Here is a 24,037-nt window from a genome sequence, read left to right as displayed (position 1 = left end):
TTGCCAAAGTGAAAAGGTCCCAAGAATGAATATCGAGCCAAACGACGACGTACTATGAGAGAGATTCTTCAAACGGGCACTGTTTGAAGATTCTTTTATGGTCAACGAGGAGTCTCGATCTCGAAACTCGCAAGGCATGCATGAGGCATGGTGAAGTAATAAAATACGCACAGTTTAGCAAGACTGCTTCATTTGCCTGCAAATATTGCAGACCCAAATCCCCAAAAAAAAAAAAAAAAAAATTTGTGCCAGCCTCTCCTGATTATCCATCATGAATGGCAAATGTACAATCGTATCAAGGTTCGAACCTTGCCTCCTACAAAAATTATCATAATATGTGACGATTTTCATTGACCAGTTTCGATGGAATTTCTACTCACATCGAGTCCCTTTCCTCTCCCCTTCCCCCTAGAATGGGTTAGTTTAGGTTATAGGAATTCTATCGTATCGATAAAAAAAAAAAAAGTATAATCGTGTCTATTCAATCTGTGGCGCCCATTTAATTATTGAATCTCATTTTCTGTACTATTCTCTTCTTTTGTGTGAAAACATACACTAATTAATGAGAAACCAGCCTTTGGCCTGATGGCACCATCAAAACATTAAAAACTTGATGGAAGTGGGAGGTCAAGATTCACCAATTGCTACACTAAGTAGCTCTGTTTAAAAAATTCAGATGGGTCCGGTGATGGTTCAGTTTCTTTCAAATTATCTTTGGTCTCTTTAGTCCTTTCCCTTCTTTTAGAATGTGAGATGCAACCGTTATCGTCTCGCAACAAAATACACTAATTAATGAAAAGCATGTCTTTTTGAGGAATTAATTTGATGCAAGAATGTTCCATGGTTTTGTTTGGATGGAGCATTATTTCAAATAATTATTTGGAATAATTACTGTAGCACTTTTTTGTGTATGTGAGATAAAAAAGTGATTGAGAATATAAAAATGTCAATTGAAAAATGTGTTTATGATGCAAACGAAAAATTTTTGTTAAAAAATTTAGTATCCAAACATGTTTTTTTGGAAAAATTTTAGTTTGGAGTTTTTACAAGTTACACCGTTTCTGTTGACAAGGGTTTTATACATGGATATCATGTCCAATCAAAACGCATCTCAACGATGCATACAGCGTCAATATATAGAAAAGACTTAATTGATATGATGTTATCAAATCACTTCAAACACACAGAGCAAAAGTCGAAGGTTGATATTTACAGGGGCTTGATGAATGCAGTTCATTGCAACAATTAAAATTCTCCATAGTGAACTGAATCAATGCTCGAAAAGATTGACCTTGCAAAATTATACGGTCGGCTTCAACTCTATTGAGTCTATTCACATCAACAGGAGAAGAGGCTTGCCGTGCCAAGTGAGATTAATCAATTACTCCTGCACAAAAGAGTTCATCTGATCATTCGAACTTGACTTGGTGTGAAATATGTAAATCATTTCGTCAAAATTAAACTCATGAAGGAAAAACTTATAAACAAGACAAGTAGCACGGCCATCATCGTCAAAGACAATTGAGACAAAGCTTACGTGGTCGGGTTGGACCGCATGTAAGATGAAGGTGGCAGCCACACGCCGTCGCGTGGAGAGGCGACTCCATCCCCTGTTTCTACCGTGCAACTCCGCCAATAATTTGCTTGCCCTCTCTCTTTCATTCTCCACTCAACCACAAGGTACGTGTGTGCTGTTTGTCCGATGAAATTAAAACCTACGTTCAACTATTCTTTCATTTTCTTTCTTTTTTTTTTTTTTTTTTATCTTTTCCCATGATCCGACGACTTTTAGAAAAAATGTAATTTTTTATATTTGCCGTGTTTATTATCAATTATACTTTAATACTTCTAAAGACTGAAACCTGTTTATAGTAATTACTTATGCATCGGCTGACTTTCCCTATACTTATTTTTTCTGTTACTTAGTTGAAGTTTTTGCTCTTGTTTCTGTTTTCTGCTGCATTATCTTGGTTTTTTTTTTTTGCTTCTGTATTGTTTGGGTTTATAGCAGGTTATAAAAAAAGGTTAAAGGCTATTGAATTGGGTTTAAGTGACCTAGAGACCAGAGTATGGCTTCAGAAACTGCTATTCCAGACGGTGACGAGGGCAATGCAGTCCATAGGTTTGTTTCCTTTAGCACTTTTGTTCTCATTTATGTATGATTTAACTACCTACCCCGTCAAATTTTTTGGGGCAATCATTAGCTTTTTGTATCATGAGTCCTTTTTCCACCTTAGTTCTTGAGTCAGAAATAGCATTGCTTAGTATGATTGGGATGCCTTGACATAGATCTGGGAAAGCTTGTTGAGTTGCACCAGAGAAGGTGCATTTTTACTGTGACAATTGCATTCTATGGAACCGTAAGCATAATATTATGAGGTTCCCCGATATTTATGCAATTGTCATTCAGAATCCAAGTGACTGTTATCTTTCTGCGAGGATGTGGAACCTGTTGACCTCATTTTTGTGGATCTTTCTTGAAACAATTTGCATCAGGCATTCCTCCAGCAAAAAGAAGCAGGGAAAACCTTCTAAAAGAATTCATAAAGCAGAGAGGGAGAAGAAGAAACGTGACCACATGAACGTCCTATTTGTAGAGCTCAGGAAAGCTATTGGTATAATTCTCCTTCCTCCTGTCTTAGGTCTAAATTCTGTAATGTTGTGCTTGGTGTATAGCATAACCGACGTCTTTGATTGTGTTTGGATAGGAGATTATTTGAAATATTATTTGGAATAATTACTGTAGCACTTTTTGTGATGTGACATATGTGAGATAAAAAGATGATTAGGAAGATAAAAATCTGTGTTAGAAATTGTGTTTGTGACGCAAACAAATAATTTGGAGCCAAATACTATTTGGCTATGTTAGTTTCTTCATTACAAACTTACTAGGATTCTCAACTTCCCTTTAATTACAGGTTCCTGTCTTTTTATGCAGAACCAGCTCAGCTGTCCAGTGGAAAGGCCTGCATTGTGAATGATACCATTCGACTGCTTAAGGATCTACTTGCTCAGGTTTACAGTCTCAAAAAGGATAATGCTGCTCTTTTATCCGAATCTCATTATGTGAGCTCCTTCAAACTGAGCTTGCTTTTGCTTAATCTGAAATCCATTTCTATTCACTTTACAGAACTGATGCAATTCGATGACTGAGTTAATCTTGCACGCTTATGAATTTGTATTGCTTTCTTGGTTACTTTTAAGCACCATGATAAATTTTTTGAGCAAAATTTTTTTTTTATTTCTACTGTGTTTGTGAATGGCAACGTGGGGATTCCAGATGGCAATCATATTTGTTTGATGAAGTTAATGTTTCATGATTACCAAACAGGTCGCTGTTGAGAAGAATGAGCTCATTGAAGAAAACTCCGCTCTCAAATCTCAGGTGGAGAAGCTTCAGAGTGAGATCACAGAGAGGACTCAATCCCAGTCGTCAGTGAACTTAAATATTTGGCCTTCACAAAGCCCCATTGCTGCTTCAGAACTGCAAGAAGATAGTTTGAGACTGCCTTCCACTGATCACCAACTACTATCATCTTCGGTTGTTGCTCCCATCTTTGTTGTGCCTTTACATCATGATTCTCCTATTTACCACAAAGGATCCCAAAATGATACAGCGGAAGATTTTCAATGCAATGCTTCTCTCTCCAATGTGAAGAAACCGCGTCCTCGCTATCCATCACCTTCAGATTCATGGCCATCTCAAATACTTGACGAACAGCTAAATGGACGTGAGATTACTCAGTAGTGATAGTGTTAGCTCTGGCACCAGCGGCAGCTGAGATCTGGAACTTAATTAGTAGTGAGTAGCATGTCTCATTGTAAATACTGATGTTTCTTGAATTCTATGTCTGAGACGATCTTTTTGTAAGTTGTAAGCCTGTCTGTAATGGATCTGAATCTTAGTCTGCCATAATAGATGTGTGGAATGCCATGTTTTGTGAGTAAAACTGTACACAATAACAGATGAAAATTCTAGCGAGGTTGATCTTAGATGATCAAAATGTGCACTCAAAACAAAAAATAAAAGGTTAATGATATTGCACCTGGTCTATTCGAGCTGAAGAATTTGGTGGGCGGTAAGCCTAGAGGATTACATGATATTGGGGATATTCTCTGTTAAACTAAGTAATACTGGAAGATAGCTACCCTTTGTTTAAAAAAAAGGTCGTTCCCGTTTTCATTGAATTAAGTAGGACGGTACGAAGTTATCAACAACTAACAGTAGTGACATTTTCACAATTCATGCATAAATATGATATTGAATGAAAATGTAGCTTACCATAGCATGTTTCACATCGATAATGTACAAAAAATATACCTTCTTCGTATCATCTTTTTTTTTTGTTTTTTGGGTGGGATTGAAGACTACTTGTTTATATGAAAATGTTATTTTCATGTTATTTTAGCCTTACCACCACCAAACTCTTCAAGAAATGATCCTTCAAAAAACCTTAAGCGCTCCTTCCCCTCTTTTACATTAGATACAGTGTAAGGAGTGCTTTTGATTTTTTAAGGAGTGCTAATATCATTTCCCTACTCTGAGCTGGAAAAAAGAAATTTATCAAGAACTAGGAGTTGACATTAGATTTGTAGTACTACAATAAAAATATTGTAGTGCTAATATTGTAGTGTCATCTCCTTCCCCTCAGGGGAACAAATGTATTGTTGTGTTCTACACGCCTTTGCTTAATTGTTTACACAGCTAAGATGTATATTGAGACACTAAAAATTAAACATGATCAATATATAGTTTAAAGAAACATGTGCAAACTTGCAAAGGTTACGGTACACAGACGATCCCTTGAAAAAAAAAATGTAGCTTACCATAGCATGTTTCACATCGATAATTTTTTTTTTTTTATTCGAATGAAGACTTTGTTTTGCACAACAAAAAAAATGAAGACTTTGCCTATAAGGGAAAAGTTTATGGGCAAAAGTTTAATGGAAAACCAGAACAAATACATTATGGTTTTCTTACAAGGAAAAAAAAGTGCATTAGTAGTTCACTAGTTAATGTCTCAACAGTTGATTTCGAATTGCATTTATGAGACAAAATATTTTACCATTTCAAAAACCAGATAATAAGATGGGCCAAGCCATGTTGTAGTTTATTCTGATAATTAATAGTTCCTACACTGTTAACAGCCAGTACAAAATTGTATTATTATGGATCGGGCTTGGTGACATGGGCTGCAGCCCAATAGGCCTAAAATAAAATAAGCCAGGAAATCTTTCAGCTTTATGCTAGGGTTTGTGGGATTGGCCTCCGAAGTGAATACTGAAATATATAACGAGGAATCCAACCAATAGCAGAGTTGTCTGGCTGTGTCTTCCTCGGTTTCACTTCCACTGCCACTGACGACGGCGAGCAATCCCCCGGCCCAGTAGCAGCCATGGTTCACGTCAGTTTCTATCGCAACTGTATGATCTCTCACTGTACCGAACTCTCTTTCTTTTTGATCGCGCATGTTATTGATGCGTTTCATAACTGTGATCTGCCCTATGCTTGTATAGCACTTCTCTTAACTAGATCATATCTTGATATATGATACGTATGACCCTTTCTCTCTTATTCTGCGAATTTTTTTGGGTTTTTTTATTTTACTGATGCTGTTCAATGTGGTTCTTGTCTGCATAGCTTTTGAGTGATGCAATTTTTGAGATATTTTTTATTGGATTAATCTTTTCTGCTTAGTTCATTTGGAGTGGATTGTTTTTCAGATTTGTTTAATAGGATACATATTTCTCCCCTCGTATCTTAGATGGGAAGACCTTCAAAAAGCCTCGGCGTCCATATGAGAAGGAGCGTTTGGATGCTGAGTTGAGGCTTGTTGGAGAATATGGACTCAGATGCAAGAGGGAGCTTTGGAGGGTCCAGTATGCATTGAGCCGTATTCGTAATAATGCTAGAATGCTTCTAACTCTTGATGAGAAAGACCCTCGTCGTATCTTTGAGGGTGAAGCCCTCTTGCGCAGGATGAACAGGTATGGACTTTTGGAAGAGAGTCAAAACAAGCTCGATTATGTCTTGGCTCTGACTGTGGAGAACTTTCTTGAACGCCGCCTGCAAACACTCGTCTTCAAGACAGGCATGGCCAAGTCAATTCACCATGCTCGCGTGCTCATTAGACAGAGGCACATCAGGTATATACACAGCTCACGAGTACTTCGTCAAATTGGATAAGTGTGTTTTATATCTCTTCATTTGACTATCGATGCTGGAAGATTGCCTTAATGTTGCTTAGGTGTCTTTTGTACCTTCACATGTGAATCCAGAAGTTGGAAAGGCTTATTTGATATTGCTCAGTGATTTTGGAAAGACTTTAGTTAATGAGAAATGCTTCTAATGAGTTTTTGATTTATGAGGTATAAAAGAATGCTAATGCCCTTTGCATTGCTATATACACTTGTTATCCTTCAGTGCTTCTGCTTGTGGGCAATTTGGATATATAATAAGACATTTTGGGTAATAATTATATCTCCAGAATGATGGATAATTATAAGGTTTGAGAGTTCTGAGCCTGCCACATGCTCATGAAGTCAGTTCTATTGGAAAGGTATGGAGCAAGGATTGCTGAACACCTGAAAGAAAATTTTCCAAAATGAATTAAGTTAACCTTGTCGAACTATTGTACCATAAATGTACAGTGCTTTTGTAATCTGAGGTTGTGTGTGTGGATAATCATGCATGGAGGTTCTTTTTGGTCTAGTTCAGTTAATTTCTTCATATTAGAGGTTAGACTAGGTGCTCCTTGTTGAGGTTGCTTTTTCTGTGACTGAAAAGCTAATCCAAAAGCAGTTTGTCTAACTTGGCCTGTATAAAATTGACAATGGAAGATTCAGGAACTCAAATATGCCTCTTTTGGTTTATAAATTTGCGTAAGTTCAATATCAGTGTTTTAATTTTGTGTCTTTTGGTTTTACAAATTTGCTCAAGGCTCCTGGATTTTTGGGTTATAGACTTGCATTATTAGGAAGCATATGGTAAAATGCTACATACTGATTCGTTTAATTCTGTCAGGGTTGGAAGGCAGGTAGTTAATGTTCCTTCATTTTTGGTGAGAGTTGATTCCCAGAAGCACATTGACTTTTCAATCACCAGTCCATTTGGTGGCGGGCGTGCTGGAAGAGTCAAGCGTAAGAACCAGAAGGCAGCTGCAAAGAAAGCTGCTGGTGGTGATGGTGATGAAGAAGATGAAGAGTGAGCCATTTCGTGTTAGATGCCTTCTTTCTTTTACCCTCCAGAAGATAGCCATTACATTTACATCTGACTGCTATTTGGAATTTTGTCTTATTAGATTTTTCAGAATCTAGTTTTGCTTCTTAGTAACGTGGATTATTATTATTGTGGTTATGCTATCGATTCATTCAGTGTGATCCAGGCTGGAGTGGGTGCTTTTCCACCCTACCTTTTCATTTTTTTTAGGTGTATGTCTCGTTGTTTCTGCGTTTCATCTTCAGTTATGGGTCTTTTAACTTTTAAGCGTGCAGCTTGTTTTTCTCGTCCTGAAAGGTGATCAGATATTAGGTATTCCAACTCCCTCTCCCAGGCTTCCCTCCCGCGAAGGAGAAACTTTTTCAGTATTCATCAACAAAAGCAAATCAAGCGAAGCCTGGAATTAGAACTCGAATTCGATTTCTAATGGTGTAGCAATACACTTTTTGAAATAATGGTGAACTAGCAGAAAAGGAATCCTTGAGTAGATAAGTAAGGAGTTTTCTCATGTACGTTCGTATCTGTGTTGAGAGAAAAACGGCTTTTCTGAAAGGGCGCAAGATAAATCCAAGGGACAGTTTTTTGGTTAAATTATGTACTCCATTTATTTATGGGCAATATATTTTTATGCTCCGATAATATATATATATATATATATATATATATATATATATATATATACAAATGGGTGTGAATGTGTGTCATGTAATTCAATTTTAAATTTAAAATTCACATTTTGCATAAGTAGCATATGTTTATGTTTGTTTCTATAAGAGCGAGTTTAACTGTGAATTAGAGGAGGTTTAAGTTTTTGCATTGCAATAAAAATTTGAAAACCGTACAATAATGCTTTTCTTGGTCTAGAGGTAAATTCTTCCTCCTCTGGTCTCCTTTAACCCAGTTGAGTATGAGATAGGGTAAGTACGAGCTATCACATATAGATATCCTCCATTCACAAAAATAAATAAAAAAATGAATGGCGCGGGTCTTGTTTGAGTCCTATGAGGACGTTGACATGCGATAAATACCCGATGTGGCAACTCACGTTGGTTGGCGTACGGCGATGACTTTGTGATACGATGATATGTGAGTTTAACACGTGTAATGTGAAGACTACAAACTCCTACCCTCCCAGGACCCAGCCCAAAATATAGGCCCATCTCCTACAGATGTCTGCGTCTCTTGAAATTGAGAGAAGAAGTTGAAGCCTAATCCAGCTTAATATTTCACGCAGGCCACTAATGGTCTCTTCTGAGACTCCCAAGTCCTAACCCAAACGGGAAGGGTGTCCACTCACTGTCCAATACTCTTCCAAGGGTGAATGCATGAGAATTGAGATTAGGCTCGCTGGCCACGATCCCTCGCGCTCTTAATTTCGTGCCACGTGGACTGAGTACTTCCTAATCCTCTCCTTGTCGCGCTGCTAAGTGCTATCCCAAGGGGCACGTGAGAATCGTGATTTACTAATTTCAAAAAATAAAATGGATGGGGCTTGTCTTATTGTACACGTACGTCAAGGAACATCCCAAGGCCCCCTACACATCAAATATATTATGGGGTATCAATATCACACGGTACATAGCCATTAGTGCCTGACTAAATTAATACCTTTTTTTTAACTACTAGTAGTAATATCTAAACAGACCTGGTGCTTAACCGCATGGATCGTTTAGAAAAAAAAAACGCATGGATCAGTGAGTGTCCTCAATTGCAGAAGTTTCTGGAGTTGAAAATAGCTTCTGCTTTTTACTTGAATAAAATGTTTTCGATTTCAGATGCAAGGAGAGCATTTGCAACTGTTAGTGTTTGACAAATATCAAAATCCAAAATTATTAATTTCATCTATTTATGGCTTAATATTTTTTTCACTTTCTAAAATGCACAGGTCTTGTCATTGATATAGACAAAATACTCGAAACCATGTAGTTTTTTATTAGGAATACAAACAAGTCGAACTTGATCGAGTAGTTTAAGAGTTTATTCGATCAAAATTTGAGTTCGAATTCGTATTTGCCTGAATTCGAGTTTGAGTTTGAGCATTTCAAACTATTTGACAAATCGCGCTCAAATTTAATATGTGAAATGAGAAAGATATGGCGGTTAATTGAGCTATTCGAAGTTTACATAGTATTTTTTTTGAATTTTTTATTTATTAAGATGAAGTGTCTATTTTATCTCTTATTTAAAATTATATAAAATATAAATTTATATTTCTTAGATTTGATTAAGCTCAATTAAACTCGTAATAAGTTCGATTGTTGTTGATAAGCATGAGTTCGAGTTCGAATTCAAGTAATGCAAAATAAAAACAAATTCGAACTCAATCCAAACTCTTTGTCTTAAGTCCAGCTTCAAGTACTCCTTTGCTAGTCTTGATAATATCAGTAGTATTAAATTTCCCCATGCGACGCAAACACGTGATGTATGAAGATGCTTTTTTAACCGTCCGAGACACTTGGCCGAGCGAAGGAACATGCAGAGCATAATACTGACCAAAAATCATATGAATAGTAATGGCATCGAGCGGACCATCCTCCGCAAGTAAACACCATCAACACCGCATACACACGCACATGCATCCGAACAACGCCGCTATTTGGTATTCCTCCACCTAACCCACACGTCCCCTCCCTCACACCTAACAGTTAACAGCAGCCTCAGGAGTTCCAGTTTTGTAGTATAATTTTAAATTAGTACATGTAATTTTTGTAACTTCTAATATACTAACAATTTGGATGTGAATTTAAATTGATCAACTTAAACAACTAAATTGAGGATTTTATTAAAATTGTACACGAGTAACAATAAGAATTACACAAATTGCTTCGATTCAACCTTTAAAGCTCCTTCTATTCGAGACATACCCTTCTATCATATATATATATATATATATATATATATATATATATATATATATATAGGATAATTCTAGAAACCTCCCATAAGATTTTTGATAACTGCACGTGGCTCCCTTAAGGTGTCAAAAATTACACCTACCTCTCTTATCCATTTAAAATGACAATACTAATCTTAATATTTTAATAAAACTCTCTTGTTGCCATGTTTATACAATGGATGGATTTCATAATTTTTTTCTTTTTTTCTTCTTATTCATTTCTCTTATATTTCATTAGAAGTATAGAAGAACTATCAACGTTGTCGCTAAATTTATTTAGATTAAACGTTAAACCAGTAATTTTTTTGATGACTTTTTATATCATCCATTTTTTTTAGCTCTTTTTTTTTGTATCAAAATCAAGAATAAATCAACAATAATTAAAAATAAATGGCCAAAAATCACTACCAAACTATGGTAGTTCCATTACTAAACTACTACATAAACTTTTATTTTTAAAAAATAGTCCATAAACATAAAAAACACAAAATAATACTTTCTTCTCTATCTTAAAAATAATCTATATTCCCAATAAAGCACTATAAAAAATATATATATTTGATGCTCTTTTTTTTTTTAAATAATTGTGTCAAATTACTTTACAACTATTTAGAAGAATGAATTGAACTTTATAAGATAAGGGCATATTAAGGTATTCATTAAATTTTTGACCTTATTTTAAGGTTTGGTTACCAAAGTGTCAAATCAAGGGAGGTAAGTGTAATTTTTAAAACTTCAAGTGAACTAAGTGAAATATTTAGAAACCTCAGGGGAGGTTTCAGAAATTATCCCTACATATATAAACACATTAGGTACGTCAGTGTTGCGTAAGATACACTTAAATACACACACACACATATATATATATATATATATATATATATATATCAGAGACTGGAAGAGAAGAAGAAGGCAGGAGCAGGGGTGACATCAGAAGAGCGGCATAGTTTTGTTGCTTGTGAGAGCGTTGCCGTGCATGCCGAATATTTGCTTTTAACTATTTATGCAGTAATATTGATCAGAGTTAAGGACTAGTAAATATATATATTCATGAGAAGAGGATGATGATGGTCAAGAGGACGGTTTGCCGTGTTGGAGGAGAGTTGGTGGACGCAGGTCAGGAGGGCGTGGGTTCATCGTCGGAGGAGATGGACTGTTCGCCTAGATCAGTTCTGCTTCCCATAACCAAAAATAGAATATATAATCATATAGCAGGGAGTCATAGTAGTAGCAGTAGTAGTAGTAATAGGTACGGGACGACCACCACCACCACCACATCCAGAAACAACGTTGGAGACGGATTCAGTTTGCTGCATAGCCAGATAAGGAGGATCAGAGATGAGGATTCCCACATAGGAGAGGACATTCATGCGGATGTGCTTCTTAACCTGTTTGGTTGTTCTGATGATGATAATAATAATAATAATAAGCACGAGGTTGGCGTTGTGATGGAGCTGTCGAAGCGGCCAGCAGCCTTGCCGGCTTCACCTCTCAGTACTGGAAACAATAGTACTTCTGCCGTCCGTCCAGGCTGCTGACTAAATCAAAACTTTAGCTTTATGATGTCTGGTAAGGTTTGTTTTCTTTCCCTGACTTTGGTGCCTGATTTTGTTTCACCCTCCTCTGCCTCATCTTAATCGTTTGTTTTATCTGACAATTTCTTGTTCTTTTCACATAAGATTTTTTTAGACAGAAAACCAAAACCTTGGAGGAATCCGCGGTTTCGCGGGTTGCTTTCACCATCTAATGATCTGGACCAATAGCCTGCTTGAATTTTCAATTGATTAATTAATGAATGTCAGGTTAATCATTACTTTCTAGCTTCCCTTTAACTAATCATCATCAAGAAGGTTTAAATAAAAACTCAATAATCTCTTCTTAACTCCTCCTGAGAAGAGGCCCAACATTTCTTCAAACATCCCCAGCTGCTAGCTAGCTAGCATAATCTTTTTTTCTTGTCTTATCTTGAGTAAATCAATGATGATTTTGTGCTCTTCTATGGAGAATTGACGCATTTCACGGAATTTCGTAGGTTCAATCGATACACTCAGGCGGTTGGTGGTGGAAGGAGAGAGAGAGAGAGAGAGGTGATTGTGTATGTAAATGTAATAGGCAGTAGAGAGGTTATTTACTATCTGTACAGTTTTGGTTTTAAACTGAATGATGCTACTATTGCTATTGTACAGTTTTAAATATTAGTTCTCTGCTTCAATAATTTTGCCGTAAATTTCAATGCACTCCTAATGAAGGAAAGCAAGATTAAGTGAAACGGAAGGCAGTTTCGTCAAATCTTGAGAAAGCGAAAGGCTGCCTGCGGTAACACTCATTTCTTTTTTTGAGTAATGGTGGTAACAAGTAGAGTATTATACCTAATATATATGCTCTGCCAGCAGTGCCCATGCGGGTGCTGGCATTATTGTATTTTCTTCCATCTTTGGATTTGAAATTATTCTGCCACAACCTCAAAATTTTCATCAAAAAAATACACCACTGCTAATAAAAAAAATATACACTCTTGCCACATACATTTTGCAGCAAACGTAACGCTTAAGGAGATATCGAGTCCTTTTTGCTTTTCTACTTATAGCCACCACATTGACATTGAGTGTATGATGCCCGCGGCAGGGCTTCCCCTCTCATTGTTGCAACCAATTCATTCCAACAGCTAGAAGAAGAAGAGCTCAGCGTGTTTCCCATCTTCGCTGTCATAATTAGCTACCTAATTGCAGATACCCAACATTTTGCTTGAAAATTACGGCTGGATCTTCCGAGATCTGCTTTGCTCTTATTCTTCTTATGGGTGTTGAATTATAATCATCTCTTCTTGTACACTTCCGACTCAACAAATATTCATAAAAAACCCAAGTGCAAGTGCAACTTCAACTCTTCTGTCTCCTACTTATGTTGATCTTTTTGCTTGTAAAACTAAAAAAATTTCTCTCCCAGATATAATATGAATTTTCTTTCCTCACCAAATATATGTAACTTTCGTTATATAAATCTCTACGCAAGCTGTTGTTTATTAAGTTCTAAAATTGAAGTAATTGACCCGCGCACTGGCTCGTAAATTCCAAAACCCGTTCTCAAAAATTTCGAGTAAACTCAAGTTTTTTGAGTAAAATGAACACAACTCAAGTTTTTTGAGTAAAATGAACACAACTCAAAAATTGTGGCACCAGTAAACTGTCATTAAAAAGCTTTATGAATTATGTTCTTGAAATCAGCATGTTGAATTGACATAGCTAATATATATATACCGAAATGACTACGATGAACAGAAGAAAGAAGTAAAAAGAACAGGCCAATTACTACTAATCAAGCTCAATAGAAATTCAAGAACAAAACAACAGTGAAACACAGTAAACCAAAATAGAAAGTACCAAATCCAGATTTAAGAATGAGCCAAAATCAACACGGCAATTTGTTCATACCAATGAGAACATTGGTTTTTTAATTGACCCACAAACAAGGAACCAAAAAAAACAAAAAAAAAAACACTAAATCATTTAGCAGCACTCATTAGCACCCCTCAACCACAAACATGAGCTCAAACTTGTGCTCAATCGTCGTACTCATCTTCCTCACCTTCAGCAGACTCCGCCCCAACTTCCTCATAATCCTTCTCCAGAGCAGCCAAGTCTTCCCTAGCCTCAGAAAACTCACCTTCCTCCATACCTTCACCCACGTACCAATGCACAAAAGCACGCTTGGCATACATGAGATCAAACTTATGATCAATCCTAGAGAACACTTCAGCAACGCTGGTGGAGTTGGAGATCATGCACACGGCTCTCTGAACCTTAGCCAAATCTCCACCAGGTACCACAGTCGGAGGCTGGTAGTTGATACCGCATTTGAACCCAGTTGGGCACCAGTCAACAAACTGGATGGTCCTCTTGGTCTTAATGGTGGCCACAGCTGCATTCACGTCCTTAGGCACCACATCGCCTCTGTACATCAGGCAGCAGGCCATGTACTTGCCGTGGCGGGGATCACACTTGACCATCATTGAGGATGGCTCAAATGCAGTGTTGGTGATCTCCGCAACGGAGAGCTGCTCATGATAGGCCTTTTCGGCTGATATCACGGGTGCATAGGAGGAAAGCATGAAGTGGATTCTTGGGTATGGGACCAAGTTAGTTTGGAATTCATTCACATCGACGTTCAAGGCTCCATCAAATCGCAGAGATGCGGTCAATGATGAAATCACCTGAGGTACAACAAGGTTTGTTTCATAAATAAGAAACACGAATTTTGCTTGACAACGACTAATAACGGAGAGTGCAGACCAAGGTCTTTATTTTATTTTAAAATAAGAAAAAGTGAGTACCTGAGAGATGAGGCGGTTAAGGTTGGTGTAGGTGGGCCTCTCAATGTCAAGGGACTTGCGGCAGATGTCATAAATGGCCTCATTGTCGAGGAGAACGGCAACATCGGTGTGCTCCAAAAGGGAGTGAGTAGAGAGAACAGAGTTGTAAGGCTCAACCACAGCGGTGGAGACCTGGGGAGATGGGTAAATGGTGAACCCAAGCTTGGATTTCTTTCCATAATCAACGGAAAGCCTCTCGAGCAACAGAGATCCCAACCCGGATCCGGTACCCCCACCCACGGCGTGGAAGACCAGGAATCCCTGAAGCCCGGTACAGTTATCCGCAAGCTTCCTAATCCTATCCAGGCACAGATCAACGATCTCCTTCCCAACTACATCGTGATTTTACGAACTAACAATTAAGATCCCGAAAATCGTCTAATAACTAAAATAAAATAAGAGCCTAAAACTCAAAACAGATCCAGAGATTGCAGAAATGAAACGATAAAACTAAAACGAGATACGTGTGTTTGACATATATGGCACTAGATATGACGTTACATACTTGTGTAGTGGCCACGGGCGAAGTTGTTGGCGGCGTCTTCTTTGCCGGAGATGAGTTGCTCAGGGTGGAAGAGTTGGCGGTAGGTGCCGGTTCGGACTTCATCGATGACAGTGGGCTCCAGATCGACGAACACGGCACGAGGAACGTGTTTGCCGGCTCCGGTTTCGCTGAAGAAGGTGTTGAAAGCGTCGTCTCCGCCGCCGACGGTGTGGTCGCTCGGCATTTGTCCATCAGGCTATTCCACAACACCCAAAATCAAACCAAAGATGAATCATTTCCTTGAACAAAAATGAGAGAAACAGCAGATCTGAAATATAAGAGGTTAGATAGAAGGCAATTTACCTGGATGCCGTGCTCGAGGCAGTAGAGCTCCCAGCAGGCATTTCCGACCTGGATACCGGCCTGACCAATATGGATGGAGATGCACTCTCTCATTTTCGCGATGTTTTGAGAAATGAATAGGAGATTTTTGGAAGAGAGGGAAAAAGGAGGAATGGAGATACCAGAGGCGTATACAAAGACGTCTCTGGATCGGAAGAGTGAGAGACCTCCGAGATCTGGGAAAGGAGAAGAAGGAGAGGACTTGGGGTCGTGTGGTGAGGCAATGCGGGAGGGAGTTATATATATAGACTGGAGCGAGTAATCCAAGCCCCAATGGCGGGGTAAGATTAGGGCAGCAGGCGAGGGGCAAAACTGAAACAATTTTGTTTGAACGGCTCCAAAATGATTTTGAATTTTGAACTGATTTTCCAGCTGGCGTGGGGGTGTGGCGACGTTTCGGATTGCTTGACGAATTACGACCGTTGCCATCTGCTCTTCCGAGATTTCAGTTTAAACTTCCGGGGCATTTGGGCCTGGGCTACACACGGTTACATGTGAAGGGCTCTGAATTGAGCATGCCAACCTGCGGTGCATTCATAACCAACACCCTATCCAATCTCAAAACCTCCTGAATTGAGCATGCCAACCTGCGAGTCCAGGATCACCTACAGAAGAAAAGTGAAAAATCCTTTTGTCTTGTGCTAATCTGAAGCCCAAAATCTCAGCTCGCTCGAGTCATTGGTACCGTTTGTGCTTCTTTTGCTAGTGTACTTGGACCATTCGGCTGGGAGAAAATCACAAGAGAAGTCTTTGAAGCATTTCCCTACTAGTAGTAGTTTGATCCATAACAAATCCAACATGTCTTTACTACAACTGCATTCACGCTGGACCAGATCCATATAATGGTCCACCCATCTACCTGTAAACTGAATAGTGCAGGAATGGACTGCAGCCCTTTACAACTTCTGATCTGGTCCAAGTTTCCTCTAGAATTGCAGCTGATGATAGCAGGTCTAGTCACATGTGTTAGAATTAACATTACTGAAAAGTTTTGAGTTATAATTTGTTGGTCTTATATATATATATTGTGTTATTTTCCTTTAAATCATGTCTACAGCGGGTGAGCAATCATATCATACTAAGGCAGACAAAAGCGATCTCCGTATCCAAGTGCTATCAAATTGATGATATGAGTTTGGAAGCAAAGCTGGCAAATCCAAATACACCAACGCTACCAGTAATTTAATTACTCTTTTATTATTGTTTATAGAAGCAGATTGTTGTAAGTTGACTGGAAAGTTCGAAACCCCATATACTAAAACTATTTTGTTTGGTTGGTGGTCCAATACTCCAGCATTTTCCGCTCCACGCATCGTCCAGCCCTCCCGCTACAACTTTTGCCTTTCATTGGTGCTGGCTGCTCTTTTAGTTTTCGAGACCTTTTCTTAGTAGTTTTCGTGTTTTTCATTGCCTTGTGGTTCCCTCATGCACAGTTGCACTCTGCCGCATTGATGGGCCTCTACGTAATTCTATTTAAACCGATAATAATAATAAAAAAAAAGGTTCATCGCAGGTGCATTTTAAGCGTGTTGGGATAGAAAATTATTTAAAATATTTATTGTAAATTTTTTATTTTTATAATTTTATATACGTAAGATAAAAAAAATATTTTTTGATATAGATAAAATAATATTTTAAAACAATTAGTATCCAAACATGTTCCCCCTCTTTCCTCCCCATTCCTAAGAAACTAAAAGCAAAGGAAAGAATTTTAGCAATTTGAGAACCATATATATTTCTGGTTGGGGCCAAGGGGAATATATATGTTAGTACTATTTTTCTTCACAATAAATTGCCATTATGGTAAGTGACTTTCAAAGAAGGAAAGAGTGCAAGTAAGAGACTCATTTTCGAACCTTTTCACTTACATTGAAAAACAAAAGAGTGACTTTCAAGATAGGAAATAAGTTTCAATTTTAATTATATCAATATATAATGTTTGTTTAAGGTCAGCCTGTATCAGTTAACCGCCAGTTTCATAGACTCCTTGTATGGGTTTCATAATTAAATATTAAAGAATAAGTTTTCATTTATCTATTATTATTAAAAGTCCATTGTTGTGAAGCTGTTTTTTTTTTTTTCAAATTTATTGCTGTTTCCCAATGCAGCATACCCATAATAATAAAATGATTGCGGAATTTTGAACCAATCTGCTCCTATGACATTGATCATGGTCGTGGAACAGTAAAAAGAAAAAAGAAAGAAAAAGAGCGCAATGGTTATTCTTCAAATCGTCATTGCGGCGGGTTGGGTTAGAGGACGGAGAAGCGACGGCACAAAGTGATGGAAAAGAAAGAAAAATGCATCATGTTTGCAGATGGACGAAGCGTAATTTTCAGGGGCATGTCACATGCCTACATAGTAGCCTACCAGTCCCTGCTGTTAACTAAATTTAAACCATTCCTAAATTATTCGCGAAAATGGATCTAATGTCTCCAAAAGCGCCTACAACCCAACCGAAGCCACTTCATTTTTATTAATAAATCTCATTGCTCAAAAACAAATAACAGGCCTATCGTTCCCATTCCATACTTTCTTGACCAAAGCACCTTTCGATGCTGAAGTCCCAATTTTTTAAGGGCCGATTCCAAACCATAGTAAGTTAAGTTGTGAGCTTCTTTTTGCCAAACGCTTTAGCAGACCATGCGTATTTCCTATTTAGTAACTGTTTGATCTGACACTCACCACTTAAGATCATTCAATCTCACTTTCCTGATTGTAAACATTAGTGGCAGCGATTTCACTTTTTTCATTTCCGTCGTTGTTTTCAGGACTTCTAATCAGTTGAATCTGGACGGAGGGATATATCGCTTTCTAGGACGCGAGCATTTGATTTGATAGTTTAACCATTGTCTGCCAATAATAATGTACTAAAACTGTTGCAGCTGCCGAAAAACGTAATTACAACAGGCTAGAAAACGTTAAATTCCCTGTCAACTGACGATGTTTAGGAAGAATCATGGGATTTCCTCCTACGACACTTGACCTATTTGTCAGGAGGAAGAATCATGGGATTTCCTCCTACGACGCTTGACATTTTCCTGGGAGATGCTAGTCCCAAGCTATACCTAGATAGCCACGTTGTTTGGCTGCTCATGATCGTGCTAATAAGGCTAGCCGCAGCTAGTTATTAGTAGTATTTATTATACTGCTAGAGCAGAGGAGTATGCATGATTTTAGTAATCAAGTTCTGATTCGTAACTTTTGATCAGAAGATTAGGTAGGACTTGGGAGGAAGGTGGTGAAGCCTTTATATGCACAGATCAACTGGTTCGCGAAAGCCGAAAGCAAAGGTCTGCTGTGGATGGCAACATGCACGATGGGAGCACGACGCTGCATTTCTTGAGAAATTTCTTTTCATCTTTACGAAATGAAAAGCTTTGGTGGGCTAGGCTGGGGAAAAGCAATGGAACAGCAATAAAGCTCTTCTATTCATTTTTTTTTTCTTTCCTCTTTTTTTTTCTTCCAGGATATAATGCTGGGGTCTGTCGTGCATTTATTTATTTTTCGTTAAATACTTGCAAGGAAACAAAGAACAGGAAAAACTTTTAGACATAGCATTTGGGATCGACGCGATGAGCATGGTCTTCCATTAGACGAGCAAGGAATCGTATTAACCTACCTAGTTGTGCGACCTTTTGACATTTCCATTTTCCTTCTCATTTGCGAATAATCATGAAGAACCCACCCAGGATGAATTCCGTTAACTCATGATCAACAGAATAAATTCCAGAAGGGAAAAAAAAAAAGGAGATTTTACTGAAGGAAACAAATGGATCACACGGGCAAATTTGCTAGTTCGTGATGGATCACATGAGCAAAAAAATGCTTCCATGGAATGAAAGCCTATTTCTTTTGGACCAACATTTCTGCCTGACAATTATGGAGGAGAAAACTCTCTCTGTTTATTTGTACCCAGGGAAAAAAAAAAAGGGGATTTTTTTCCGCAACAGATCTTCTATCCCACACCCTGTGCCACTCTCTGTCCCACTTTTTATTATATTGCTATTTTTTCTACATAAACATCATGTTTTAGTTTTTTTTTTTCCTTAAGATTCAATAACTATTAATTGAGTTATACACAAAATTTAACAAACTCAAAAAATCAAAATGCATAAAAAATGAGATTTTTTAAGAATGTTCTACTGTATTTTTTAATTTTCTATTATATATTGCTTTTTTTAAGCTGCTGTATTTATTTTTTATTCAATTAATAGTTATTGAATCTTAAGAAAACAAAAAAAAACTAAAATATGATGTTTATATAGGAGAAATAGTAATATAATAAAACGTGGAACAGAGAGTGACACAGGATATGAAACAGAAGATCCGTTGCGATTTTTTCCCCCGTTTGTTTGGTAGTATTTAGAAGGTGAGACTAATTGGTAGCTAAGCCTCGTCGGAGACATGAAATGAAAGCATGAGAATGTAAATAGCCAAATGATAAAGCGGGAAGAATTAATTGAGTGGAACCACCAGGCAGAGGTCACCAAGCCTGAGTAGATGGGTTTTGGATGCACATGGTAGATTCGGCACTCACATCTCTCTTTCTCTTTCGCGATGAAAAAGATGTATCGAAGTTGGGATGGATATTGGAAGGGACAGGAGCCCAAAATGCCTGCTTGATTTAGCCACCTCAACCACCCCCACCGCCCCAAAACATAACAAATGGTGTTATCTTGATTCACGTCTCTGCATGAAATTAACAGGCTAATAATAATATTCTCCGTTGATTGATTGTTTGGCATCATCCAAATCTAAAACAGATGGGATATCTCTTCGGTGTCTCAAAATTTATTAACTTCGGGAGGTTGCTTGCGGAGGATTGGCTCCTTTTTTTCATATTCAGCATTGGTGCGGGATAAGAATACGGCTGGGATTTGGGCAGACAAAACAAAATACTTTCTACCTCTTGACTCGCGTCGTTGCGTACGAGGGTCCATTGTTCGTCTACCAGAGCAACAATTCATAGTTCAATAACAAAAGTGAATGATACGTACACATCAACTATAGGTTTAAAGAAAAACGTTGTGCATGACAAAGCAATGCCGTTATTCAGCACATTGATTCGAATATCTTTCCCTAAAAGTTAGTTTTCATACCTTAAAAAGTAATATACATATCTATATATATGTTGATCGGGTCTTGAGTTTAAATCTCAAACGTGGCAAATTTAGTCTAATTTTATGTAAGTATTTATTTGACTAATGTTCTGTTTGATAACCTAGTTCAGCACTTAAATTTAATAGATTTAGATTTTAACATATTCAAATCGTTTGATAACAAAAATTGAACATCTGAATTAATTAAGTGGCAACGAATTTTTTATGCAAAATTTACTCTCAAAATTCAGTGATAAGCTATTCATTTATCACGGAATGTAATATACACTCAAATGTATTAGATTTAATACTTAACAATTCAATAACTTATGGATTCATATTTCAATTTTATCAAACGCACCTTAAGTATAATTTAGCTGTAATTGATGAATTATATGTCGAATTCACATGGCATACCACATCCTAAGTAAGTGCTGATACATTGGTGACGCATGTAATGGTAATACATGTATAAAAAAATGTTACGTTATTTTTTTAATAAAAAAATATCCAAAAATAATCTACTATCCAAACATTTCCAAATATATGCATAAATCTTTAAAGGAGCCTCCCTTTATTTGATTGCTGCTTTAGCCGAATTTAACATCTTACGATACTTTTAAAAGGTTTAGAAGCTTTCATTATTGCCAATTTCAATTGCACCATACAATTGTATAAAAATCTCAATCTCTTCTAAATTCTAAACATATATAGCAATCTATGTGTAGCTACCTTAAATGCAGAGCGTGATGTTAGAACCAAAATGGTAACGTGCACATAAACACCGGTAATGCATACATGCACAATGGTGTAGAAAGTAGAAACAACAACAATCTGACATGTACTTCTGGACAAAACTCAAAAATACTATTGCGTTATAAGGCAAAAAAAGAGGGGGGAAAAAAGACCCAGCGCAAAGCATGGGCTCCATTCGACAATTGCAATTGTAGTTTAGATGCCCCTCATCCCTACAAGAGCACGAACAATTGGCCAATGCAAATAACTCATGTGGACAGGGGGGTAAAAGTAGAAATCAATTTGAATGAAGGGGCCTTTCAGAAAATTAAGTCTTCAACAGGGACAATATACATAAATATATATGTGTGTGCGTGTGTTTTATATTCTTTCGGGTATTTTGGATGATCATAATATATTGCTTTTAGGTTAGTTTGTATATTTATTATAATGAAATCGAATTTATTAAAGTTAAAACTACACATCATTTGACAAGTCACTAATAATAGCTATAACGAAACAGCAATGTAATAGTACAGCTAGCAATAATGGAAAATAATCTAACCTTTTCCGAATATGGGTACTATGAGGAGGATTTTGAAAAGACAATCATTACAACAGAGAAGAAGTTTAATCACGAAAACCTAAAACAAAAAAAAAAGTTTAATCATGAAAGTGTATGGCTTAGTAAATATTTAATTAAATAAATAGAGAATGCTTTTGAGTTTTCATTAAAAAAAATTTAATTAAACGAAGAAAACCACTTGTACATTTTGCTGTCAAACGAGTATTTCTTGATTGTTTTGAGAATGTTTTCCCAAAAAAAAAAAGAAAATTTACCATCAAAGTCCAGCTGTTTGCTTTAGCCCAGTTCACACACCCCTGGTCTTGGAGGGGGAAGCCCCTTTTTTGTTTTGGGAAAAAAAGGCAGGGGTCTTGGACTCACTTGTTAGTTTTCTTCTGGTGTAAATTATAGAAAATCTCCTTATAGTTTATTCAAGGGTCATAAAATCCCCTATCATTTAAAAGCATTTAAAACAATTTTACAGCAGAAGAAGGCCGTGATAACTTACTCAATAAATTAAGGAAAAAAAGAGAGAGAGAAGGGTTTCACAATGATCATTGTGCGGTTCCACTTTTATTGAATCTGAATGTCCCGGAAGTATCATCGGGGCGATAAATTGTAATGAAAATACGGGCCTTGCTCTTAAAATTTTTTTTGGGAAACTTTGGGCCTTGGTCTTAATTGTACCAAAGTAACATTTCTATTTAGCTTCAAGGGAAAAAAAAATTAACATTTCTTTTGTTTTTTCTCCCTTTGAAAGCACTTATCGTATCGCTTGTACCTAACAGATAATTACCAATTTTCTCATACATGACCTTTTCTTTTTAGCTCTGGTGTCGATATCAATAGATTTTTTTTTAAATTCCCCAGAAATACCATCAATATCTTCACAATTTATTTTATTTAGAGAAGAAATTTAGTATCAATTCTTAACTTTGTAAAAGAGACGACAAAAAAAAATCTCAATATTGGCCTCCCTCATCACTAGTATGTTGCACTGTAAAATCTCACTTTGTAAGTAAGTTATTTTGTTATGATCTAACTTATTTGCATTTCCTTTAGAGGTCAACCGCATTATTCTAAACCATTAATCTGGAACTTGGAAAGGGAGCACAATATTGGACACTATCTAAGATAATAATATGCATTTAAATGGAATAATTAGTACAATTTTCTAATATGATTAATTTTTTAATGTGATTGCAATCAATGTACAGTAGTTTTATGGTGAAATCAACATATCCAGGGTATGAATAACAATAGTATTAGTATCAAATAACGATTAATGACACATGAATAATGGAATGAACACTAAGGGTGCGTTTCATAAAAATGAAATTTGAAATCTGAAATTTGAAATTTGAATTCATTAAGTTATTAAATTGTTAAATATTAAATATAATACATTTTGAGTGCATACCACATTCAATGATAAGTGAATAGTTTATTACTTAATTTTGGGAATAAGTTTTGTTTAGAAAATTCAGTGTCACTTAATTAATTCAGATATTCAATTTTTAGTTATTAAATAGTCTAACTATGTTAAGATCTGAATCCATTAAATTTAAGTGATGAACTGAATTATCAAACATGTTTTAAGTTAAAACAAACTCAAATATAATAGTACTTCAATATAGAAAACATCTATAATTACTGATAGTGATAATATGTACAGTTCCTTAAAATAAAAAGGGATGAAGATAATATGTACAGCAGTTGCGAATTCAACTTTCTACTCCTCGTTGAATTCCAATTTCCAACTGGGCAAGAACAATAAACATGAAAAATAAATAAATAAATTGGGTACTGCATAGAGTGGTACAGAGTTTGGCAGAGAGCACAGTGCTCAAAGCAGCGGAAGTAGAGATTTTAAAAAATAAAAAATAAAAAATGAAGGGTCAGATTCGAGTTAACCAACCCTGACCCCAAAGAAAAAAAAACCGGGACCAAACGCAAAATTTTAACCCCCGGTTAAGCGTCTCTTTACTGCAGTCTCCTCCTCAATGACTATAAGTAAAGTTGTAAAGCGCGACCCCCAAGTCTCTCGTGTGCCTCCACCATTTCCCCATCTTCCCTATACCCACCACCAATACCACTTCCTCCTTTGACTGCTAGTCTTACTAAATTCTACTTCCAGCCCCTCCCCGCTCAGGACTCAGGTGGCCATCACTTCCTCTTTCCGGCGAACCCAAGCTTTATTTCTCTATCCCTTGGTCGGTCTGGTGCGGCTGCTTAGTTAATACTCGCTCGCTCATTCTATCTATC

At 36.9% G+C, this 24,037-nt stretch overlaps 3 protein-coding genes and 2 long non-coding RNA genes across 6 annotated transcripts; 3 read left to right on the top strand and 2 right to left on the bottom strand.

Moving 5' to 3' along the window:
* Positions 1-1,058: 1,058 nt before the first annotated feature.
* Positions 1,059-1,669, bottom strand: LOC140010876 (uncharacterized). Its single transcript, XR_011818038.1, has 2 exons — positions 1,538-1,669; positions 1,059-1,387 (listed from the first exon to the last, which is right to left on the bottom strand). It is a non-coding gene; the product is annotated as an uncharacterized lncRNA (long non-coding RNA).
* LOC140010875 (transcription factor bHLH47-like) lies at positions 1,545-3,950 on the top strand. 2 transcript variants are annotated; one of them, XM_072058461.1, is made up of 5 exons: positions 1,545-1,680; positions 2,012-2,122; positions 2,497-2,615; positions 2,939-3,066; positions 3,332-3,950. In XM_072058461.1, the coding sequence occupies exons 2-5, from the start codon at positions 2,070-2,072 to the stop codon at positions 3,746-3,748; spliced, it is 717 nt and encodes a 238-aa protein (XP_071914562.1). In that variant the 5' UTR covers positions 1,545-1,680; positions 2,012-2,069; the 3' UTR covers positions 3,749-3,950. The 2 variants fall into 2 exon arrangements, with proteins under 2 accessions (XP_071914562.1, XP_071914563.1); XM_072058462.1 differs by having other exon boundaries at positions 1,551-1,680; positions 2,009-2,122.
* Positions 3,951-5,257: 1,307 nt separating this feature from the next.
* Positions 5,258-7,380, top strand: LOC140011160 (small ribosomal subunit protein uS4y-like). The gene is made up of 3 exons (XM_072059662.1): positions 5,258-5,424; positions 5,766-6,147; positions 7,025-7,380. The coding sequence occupies exons 1-3, from the start codon at positions 5,397-5,399 to the stop codon at positions 7,206-7,208; spliced, it is 594 nt and encodes a 197-aa protein (XP_071915763.1). The 5' UTR covers positions 5,258-5,396; the 3' UTR covers positions 7,209-7,380.
* A 3,632-nt stretch (positions 7,381-11,012) lies between these two features.
* LOC113697841 (uncharacterized) lies at positions 11,013-12,330 on the top strand. The gene is made up of 2 exons (XR_003450015.2): positions 11,013-11,689; positions 12,148-12,330. It is a non-coding gene; the product is annotated as an uncharacterized lncRNA (long non-coding RNA).
* Positions 12,331-13,475: 1,145 nt separating this feature from the next.
* LOC140011004 (tubulin alpha chain) lies at positions 13,476-15,625 on the bottom strand. Its single transcript, XM_072058762.1, has 4 exons — positions 15,332-15,625; positions 14,990-15,224; positions 14,451-14,816; positions 13,476-14,330 (listed from the first exon to the last, which is right to left on the bottom strand). The coding sequence occupies exons 1-4, from the start codon at positions 15,422-15,424 to the stop codon at positions 13,675-13,677; spliced, it is 1,350 nt and encodes a 449-aa protein (XP_071914863.1). The 5' UTR covers positions 15,425-15,625; the 3' UTR covers positions 13,476-13,674.
* Positions 15,626-24,037: the final 8,412 nt, after the last annotated feature.

This window comes from Coffea arabica, chromosome 7e, assembly GCF_036785885.1.
Source record: "Coffea arabica cultivar ET-39 chromosome 7e, Coffea Arabica ET-39 HiFi, whole genome shotgun sequence".
NCBI classification, from domain to species: domain Eukaryota; kingdom Viridiplantae; phylum Streptophyta; class Magnoliopsida; order Gentianales; family Rubiaceae; genus Coffea; species Coffea arabica.
Note: the sequence above shows the minus strand (reverse complement) of the source record. Positions and strands in the feature narration are given on the sequence as shown.